The sequence below is a fragment of the Microcebus murinus genome, chromosome 8, assembly GCF_040939455.1.
Source record: "Microcebus murinus isolate Inina chromosome 8, M.murinus_Inina_mat1.0, whole genome shotgun sequence".
Classification (NCBI taxonomy): domain Eukaryota; kingdom Metazoa; phylum Chordata; class Mammalia; order Primates; family Cheirogaleidae; genus Microcebus; species Microcebus murinus.
This window is the reverse complement of record NC_134111.1, coordinates 89,384,259-89,392,596: the sequence shown is the minus strand read 5'-3', so window position 1 is coordinate 89,392,596 and position 8,338 is coordinate 89,384,259. Positions and strand designations below refer to the sequence as shown.

The window sequence follows — 8,338 nt, the reverse complement described above, 5'->3', positions numbered from 1 at the left end:
AGACACTTTGTGTATCTTAGAGCAAAGCCAAGCACCCTTTTGAGCCTTTTTAAAATATATATATTTTTTAATGTGAAGGGGTGGGAGATTGTGAGGCAGGGTGCTCAGTTTCCTTATTTTTTACTGTTGAAAGAGTCTCACTCTGTCACTCTGAGTAGAGTGCAGTAGCATCATTGAAGCTCACAGCAACCTCCAACTCCTGGGCTCAAGGGATCCTCCTGCCTCAGCCTCTCAGGTATCTGGGGCTATAGGCATGCACCACCATGCCCAGTGGAGTTTTTTTTCTTTTTGGTAGAGACGGCGTCTCACTCTTGAGCTCACTCCTGAGCTCAAGCAGTCCTGCCGCCTTGGCCACACAGAGTGCTAGGATTACTGGCGTGAACCACTGCACCCAGCGCCTTTTGAGCCTTTGGTGAAAACTGTGGATGCTATTCCTGGAAAACAGATGTGTACATATATATGACACCTTGCATATAATTTGCACATAATATTTGCATATGCACCACTTGTATTTGCATGTAATTTGAGGGGCATTTCATCTGGGGATCCCTCTGCTCTAGACTGATTCATTTATCCTTTGATTGATCTGTTATTTCAGTGAATGTTTACCTTGACCCTGGGCTGCAGGTTGTGCACTGGTAGAGGAAACACAGGAGACCAAGAAGCAGCCAGGCTCCTTTGCCTCTCCTATCCCCCTCACTCCTCCTCTCACAGGAGGCAAGGCACGTTCAGAGGAAGTGAGTGCAGAGCGAAAGGCAGATAAAGGTAAGTATGTGCCTCCGTGACACGCACTGGGAACTTGCTGAGAAATGCCAAGTGTGGCTATGGAGGGGCTTGGCTGGGTGGACCTTATCCCCAAGTCCCTCTTTCAAGTGTCTTTCCTGAATGGTGAGTCCCCGGATCTTGTGTCTGTTCTCATTCCTCATGATGCTGCCTCACACCTGTTGCTAGATCTGGGAAGCAGGTCTCCTTCATGACAGTGACAGCCACAGTGTGTCTCCTCCATAGGCCTCTCTTTCTCACGTTCCTCCTGTCTCCCCTCTTCTCTCTCCACAGATCCAGACTCACACCTGGACCTGGAAGGAACTCCTGGTTCAGCAAGTGTGCTCCCTGGAGCACCATCAGGTTTCCAATGCTCACCCAGGCCCCAAGCCCCGTCATTCGGCACACGGACAGTGTGGACTACACCGTGAACTCTGGTGGATCCCACCTGAGTACCAGCACAGTGGCCATGGTCACCGTCAACAGCAGCAGTGCAGCCAGGAGTGCCTGCAGCAGCACCAGTGCTCGGGTGGGGACACAGCTAGGGTGCACGGAGCATGGTGTGGCAGAATAGTGGGGTGAAAGCGTCAGCAGAGGCCCTGAGTCTGCCCTGTACACCCCAGCACTATCCCCTGTGTGGACAGGACAGCAACGCACTGGAGTGCTGGGAGCAGTGGGTGCAGTGGGAGGCCGTGGGCAGGAGGGCTCCGGGGAAGAGCGAGTTCTCTCTTCCCTCACAAAGCTCTTCTGGCCTTGCCCCCTAGGACTTTGTGTGTGACTGATGTATGGGTGTTGTTCACTTCTGGCAACTTTTGTGGTTCTCCTTGTGGTACAGCCGTCCAGGGGTGGGGCTATGGGGTATGACTTTGTGTTCCACGCAGCGCATGTCTGTGTTGTGGGTAGGTGGTGCGCGTCTCCTGAGATGTGATGGTGGTTGTCCTTGCCTCCATGTGGCCTGAGGGTCGTGTGTTGGAAGACATCTTGCCCCTCCATTCTAGGCCTGTTTGCTCTCAGATTCACTCACATCCCTTCCCTGCTCTGCTCTGCGCTGACGGGAGATTGGAAGATGGGAGGAAGGGGGAGCCAGGGCACTTTTCTTCCCCTCTCTCTGCTTTTGACAGTGGCTCTGTCCACAGCTGCATCTCCCCTGTGGCTCCAGTTCCCACCAGACATGCTGCGGGCTCTAATAAGCCCACCACGTCCCCTAACCTAGGTGTGGTGGCAGCTTCGTGATATTCTAACTCCTGGGTTCCTTCACTGTCCCTGATTGTGCATTGAATTCCCTGTTTTATGACCCAGAGTGGCTTCTGTTTTCCTGATTGGACCCTGACTGATCCCCAACTGGTATTTATAGTAAATCCCCCACCCCCCACGTCACCGTCCTCCATGAGCACCTTGGGAAAGAAAATACCATGCTGGCCACCCACGTGCTGTGTAATGTTGAAAATGAGAACATAAGATCTAAGGGAGAAGGGGTTTGTCAGCTTTGTTCACCATTGTAGCCCCAGCCCCTAGCACAGTGTTTGGTGCATAATAGGAGTTAACAAGTGTTTGTTGAATGGGTGACTACATCCTTCCTCATGCTATGCAGCAATATAAAGGCCATACTTGATCAAAGATAAATGAAAATGCCAATGAGTTGAGCATTCATAGTAGTGACTGTGGTAGGAAGAGAGCCAGGTCATTCTTCCTCCACCTTATCTCCCCCGGGGGCGGGGGGGTCTCAGTTCCCCTTCCTTCCCACATAGCTGGGGTTATGGATCAGCTGATGGAAGGACTGTCCACTATAGACAAGGAGACACTGGCACACAGCATCGCTGGCATCACCAGGAGCATCCTTTGGAGAGGCCCCAGCAGGCAGGGCGTGGGTGGAGGTTGATTGCAGGCACATTGGCTCCTTCCTTTGCTCCACCAGCCAGTTGAGGGATGGGACAGGGGATGGCGGAGTGTCCCTGTGGTCTGCAAAAGTGTCTGGGATAGACCGCTCCAGCTAAGAGAGTCCTCTGTAGTAAGGGCAGGATGAGGAGGGGGAGGGTGTGAGGGAGGTATAAGAGCGTACTCTGAGGAACAGAGCAGACAGCCACCACCACGTTTATGTGCGGGGTGCAATGGCTGGGTGGGTGTCCAGGGAAGGCTTTAAGGGCTGGGGCTGTAGTTGGAAAGTTGTCCTAGCAACCTCACTTTCCCTCTCCAGGCCATTTTCAGGGGTGGGGGTGGTTTCATTTATTGCCTCCTGGAGATAGGGAGATCTTTGCCTGTCCTCTGGGTCTTTGCATCCGACCCCACTAATGTCTTTTCTTCTTCCCCTTCCCTCTGCCACCTGAGCAGCCAGCCAGCTCCACAGACATGCAAATATGCTTCCAAAAGAAGCAGGACACAGTGAAGAAAAGGGTCATCTGGGGCATTGAGGTGACCGAGGAGCTGCATTGGAAAGGCTGGGAGCTAGGAAAGGAGACCACAAGGAACCTGGTTCTGAAAAATCTATCCTTGAAAATCCAGAAGATGACATACAGGTACCAGTATGAGGACCAGGGACCCAGCCCCCAAACCCCCAACCCCCCAAAGCAGGCTCTCTTTAAAAAAATCCTTTAGGCCAGGTGCGGTGGCTCATGCCTATAATCCCAGCACTTTGGGAGGTAAGACAATCACTTGAGGCCAGGAGTTCAAGGCAAGTCTGGGCAACATAGTGAGACCCCAGCTCTACAAAAAATTTAAAAATAATAAAAAATAAAAAAACCTTTTAGTATGCCATATAAAAGCACATGAGTGTTCAAAACATGTGCAGTTTGAAGAATTCTAGAAAGTAGAACCCATGTAACCAGATTAAATCATGGAATAATGATGGTGTCTGATGCTCACCTTCTCCCATTGTGTGTCTCTCCCCTATGAGAACCCCCTCCCTACCCAGGAAGCTAACCACTATCCTGAATTTTATGGTAATGATTTTCTTGCTTTTCTAAAATGGATTTACCACCTGTGTTTGCATCCCTAAATGACATACTTTACCTTCTTATGAACTTTATATAAATGGAAGAATATGGTATGCTTTTGTAACTCTTACATTTTGCTCGATTATGTTTTTAAGACTCATTCGTGTGCAGCTATAGTTTTACCCTTTTTCATTGTGGAATAGTGTTCCAGTGTATGCCTATAGCATAATGCATTATCCATTCTTCTGTTGAGGGATGTTTGGGTTGTTTCCAGTTTGGGACTGTTACCAACATTCATGTATACATCTCCAGTTGCACAAGTACAAGAGTTTTTCGGGGGTATATATGTGGGAGAAGAATTGCTGAGGCTTCGGACGTGTACGTGTTCACTTTTTGTAGACAAAGCCAAACTATTTTCCAAAGGACATGCATCTGTTTAGATGCCTGCCAGCCGCATTAGAGAGCTCTTCTTTCACATCCTTACCAATAATTGTGATTGTCAGGATTTAAAATTTTTGCCAATAATGGTAACTTGTTGTGGTTTTAATTTGCATTTTCCTGATTACTGATTAATGAGGGTGAGTATCTTTTCCTAGGTTATTGACCATTTGCAGTTTTTCACTTGTGAAATTTATGTTGATGTGTGTGCCCATTTTTCTATTGGAATGTCTTTTCTTTCTTTTTGTTTTTTTTTTTGTTTTTTTTTTTTTGTTTTGAGACAGAGTCTCACTTTGTTGCCCAGGCTAGAGTGAGTGCCGTGGCGTCAGCCTAGCTTACAGCAACCTCAATCTCCGGGGCTCAGCGATCCTACTGCCTCAGCCTCCCGAGTAGCTGGGACTACAGGCATGCGCCACCATGCCCGGCTAATTTTTTTTGTATATATATTTTTAGTTGGTCAATTAATTTATTTCTATTTTTGGTAGAGACGGGGTCTCGCTCAGGCTGGTTTCGAACTCCTGACCTTGAGCAATCTACCCGCCTCGGCCTCCCAAAGTGCTAGGATTACAGGCGTGAGCCACCACGCCCGGCCTCTTTCTTTTTTTGGTATAAGTTCTTATCCTGAGTATTAATCCTTTGTTGGTTATGTGTTGTGGATATCTTCTCTCACCTTATGACTTGTCTTTTCCTCTCTTTCTTGTATCTTTTGAAGAATAGAGGTTCTTAATTTTAAAGGAATCAAATTTATCAATTTTTTTGATTTTGATTTTTGATTTTTCAAATTTATCAATTTTTTCTTTAATGGGTAGTGCTTTATTTGTGCCTTGCCTAAGAAGTCCTTCTCTACCCCTAGGTCATGAAGATATTCTCCTATAATATCCTCTAAAGACTTTATAGTTTTGGCCTTTCATATCTGTCTTTTATCTATATGGAACTGATTTTTGTGAATGATTTAAGCTAGGGATCTGATGACATGTTTTTCGTCAGTGAAATGTCCAATTGTCTCAACATCATTTATTGACAAGTGTATACTTTCTCTGATGGTCTCCCACACCACTGACATATATCAAGTGTTCCTATGTATACAGGTCCATTTCTGAAGTCTGTTTTATTCCCTTGATCTACTTGTCTATCCCTGGACCAATACACTAGCCTGAATTCATTATTAGAACTTATAGTAAATCTTGATATCTAATAGTGTTGTAAGTCCTTCAACTTCACTCTTCTTTAAACTGTTTTGGCTATCTTGGTGGCCCTTTGAACTTTTATATAAATATCCAGATCAGCTTATCATACATACACATACACATACACTTTTTAATATGTTGATTGGAATTTAATTGAATCTATAGATCAATTTGGGGAGAATTGACATCATTACGATATTGATTCTTTTGATCCATGAACATGGTGTATCTCTTTATTTCTACATTTATTAGGTCTTTTTTCATGTCTCTCAATAAAGTTTAAAGTTTTCTCCATAGACATACTGCATATCTTTAGTTAGATTTATTCCTAAGCATTTTATATTTTTGTAGATTTTATATATGATGTATTTTAAAGTTGTTTTTATTTCTGTTTGTTGATAATTTTTGAATGTCATTTATTTTTATATGGGTATAATCTGGATGTATGGGTATAAAAATTATGTCTAGAGACCTCAGTAATCCTTTTATTAATTCTAATAATTTATTTCATAACCCTTTTGTTTTTTTCCATGCACACATTTATATTTTATATGGCAAATGGCATTTTTCCCCTTCCTAATGCTTTTTTTTTTTTTTTTTTGGAGACAGAGTCTCACTCTGTTGCCCTGGGTAGAGAACATCAAAGCTCACTGCAACCTCAAACTCCTAGGTTCAAGCAATCCTGCCTCAGCCTCCCAAGTAGCTGGGAATACAGGCGTGCATTAGCATGCCTGGATAATTTTTCCATTTTTAGTAAAGATGGGGTCTCATTCTTGCTCAGGCTGGTCTTGAACTCCTGACCTCAAGTGATCCTTCTGCCTTGGCTTCCTAGAGTGCTATGATTACAGGTGTGAGCCACCACACCTGCCATATCTAATATTTTTCTATATTGAGATAATCATTTGATTTTTTTCCTCTCTTAATTTATTAATATGGTGGATTATATTAATTGATTTTCTGTGTTAAGCCAACCATGTATTCCTGGAATGAATGCAACTGGTAATGACTGAGTATTCTTTCTAATATATTGCTAAATTCTTTTTGCTAATATTTTGTTTATGAGTAAGATTGGCCTGTCATTTTTCTTTATTCTCCTGCCTCTGCCAGGTTTTTTTTCTTTATTTTTTTGAGACAGAGTCTCGCTTTGTTGCCCAGGCTAGAGTGAGTGCCATGGCATCAGCCTAGCTCACAGCAGCCTCATACTCCTGGGCTCAAGCAATCCTTCTGCCTCAGCCTCCCAAGTAGCTGGGGCTACAGGCATGTACCACCATGCCTGGCTAATTTTTTCTATATATATTAGTTGGCCAATTAATTTCTTTCTATTTATAGTAGAGACAGGGTCTCACTCTTGCTCAGGCTGGTCTCAAACTCCTGACCTTAAGCAATCCGTCCGCCTTGGCCTCCCAGAGTGCTAGGATTACAGGCATGAGCCACCGCGCCCAGCCTCTCTGTCAGGTTTTCATAACAACATTATGATGGCTTCGTAGACTGTGTTGATGAGTGTTTTCCTCATTTTCTATTAACTGGAAGACTTGAAGGCCAGAATTATTTTTCCTCACATGCTTGGTAGGACTTGCCGTGAAGCCATCGGGCCTAGTGTTTTCTTTGTAGGAAGAGTTTTGACTACCTATTCTGTTTCTTTGACGATTTTAGGTAGGATGGCCATAAAATTTATTGTATAATTCTTGAGTCAGTTTTGGCAAGGTATATTTTCCCTAGGAATGCATATATTGCATCTAAACTTAAACATTTATTGCTATAGAGTTGTTGTCATCATCTTATTAGTATTTTAAAAGCCTGCAGCATCTATAGTTTTAACCCACGCTGGAGGCTACAGCCCTGCCCAGGCTTCTGTTTGGAAAAGCATCCCTGGCAACTCCCTTCCCAGCCTTCCCCCAGCTGAGGGCTCAGGGGCTCTGTTAAGTCAGGGTGTCCTTCCTACACCCCAGCCATGCTCACCACAGCTACGAATGCCGCCTCCCTTTCGTTCAGAGTGAAGGGCTGTGACAATAGGAGGAAGAGGAGGAGGGAGACAGGTCCTCTTCTGACCAAACCCTCGTGTGTCCTCCTCCACACACTCACCCCCACGTCTCTTTCTCTGTGGCCCCAAGGACTTAAGCCCTTCAGCTTCAAGGTCTCCCCAGTCTTCCTGCCTCTTCGAGTCGTTCTGAGCCCCGATCTGAAGTGTCCACCCCCTCTCTCTTGCAGGCCCCCCAAGACCAAGTTCTTCTTCACAGTCATCCCTCAGCCCATCTTCCTGAGCCCGGGCATAACCCTCACCCTCCCCATCATCTTCCGGCCTCTAGAGCAGGTAAGCTCTGTCACAGAGAGTGAGGGGTGCGGGCAAGGAGTCCGGGAACAGGGACCTCAGAGCAGCAGCGGGCAGAGCAGGAAGGTGCTCCGCCACCACGTGCGCGTCCTGCCAGCTATAGCACAAGCCCAAAAGGGTTCAGACCCTAATCGTATCAGGCAGAGGCATGTTCCCCACTGGCCACTGGGAGGGGCAGAGATGGGGACGCTGTATTAGCCATCAGAAAGCCCTAGGTTCCCTGGCCTTTTCCCGATCCCTCCAAATTTCCTCAAATTATTTTCCCCACAAAAGAGGCCCTAATCTCTGAGACCAAGACGACGTAGGGGCACGGGCAGCCAACCCACTCCTCTGAGTCTGCTGTGGCTGGGTTGGGGTGCTGAGGGAGGGTGGGCTATCTGGTCCCTGAGCGCCACCTAGGTGCCGCTGACAATGACTGCCTCTGCCGCCGCCCCCACGCTGCAGAAGGAGTACGTGGACCAAGTGTGGTTTGAGAAGGCAGAGGGGATGTTCTGTGTGGACCTGCGAGCCACACTGCCTTACCATGAGCTGAACTGCCCACCGTTGCTGCAGCTGCCCATGTGTGCCGTCGGGGACACAGCTGAAGCCTGGTTCTGCCTGGACAATATGGGGTGAGGGCAGAGGCTGAGGTACAGAGGTGGGGAGAGCAAGAGCTGCGAGGAGAGTACCTGGGAGCAGGAGAGTCCAGCGTA

The 8,338-nt window shown here is 46.6% G+C and overlaps 1 protein-coding gene across 1 annotated transcript in view; it reads left to right on the top strand.

Annotated features, from left to right (window-relative positions):
- The first annotated feature begins 1,101 nt into the window (after positions 1-1,101).
- The window catches only part of CFAP65 (cilia and flagella associated protein 65), a 33,253-nt gene continuing 26,016 nt past the window's right edge, over positions 1,102-8,338 (top strand). Inside the window, 4 exon segments of the mRNA XM_012740297.3 lie at positions 1,102-1,291; positions 3,091-3,275; positions 7,526-7,628; positions 8,091-8,257. Coding sequence (XP_012595751.2) covers positions 1,133-1,291; positions 3,091-3,275; positions 7,526-7,628; positions 8,091-8,257 — 614 coding nt within the window. The 5' untranslated portion in view covers positions 1,102-1,132.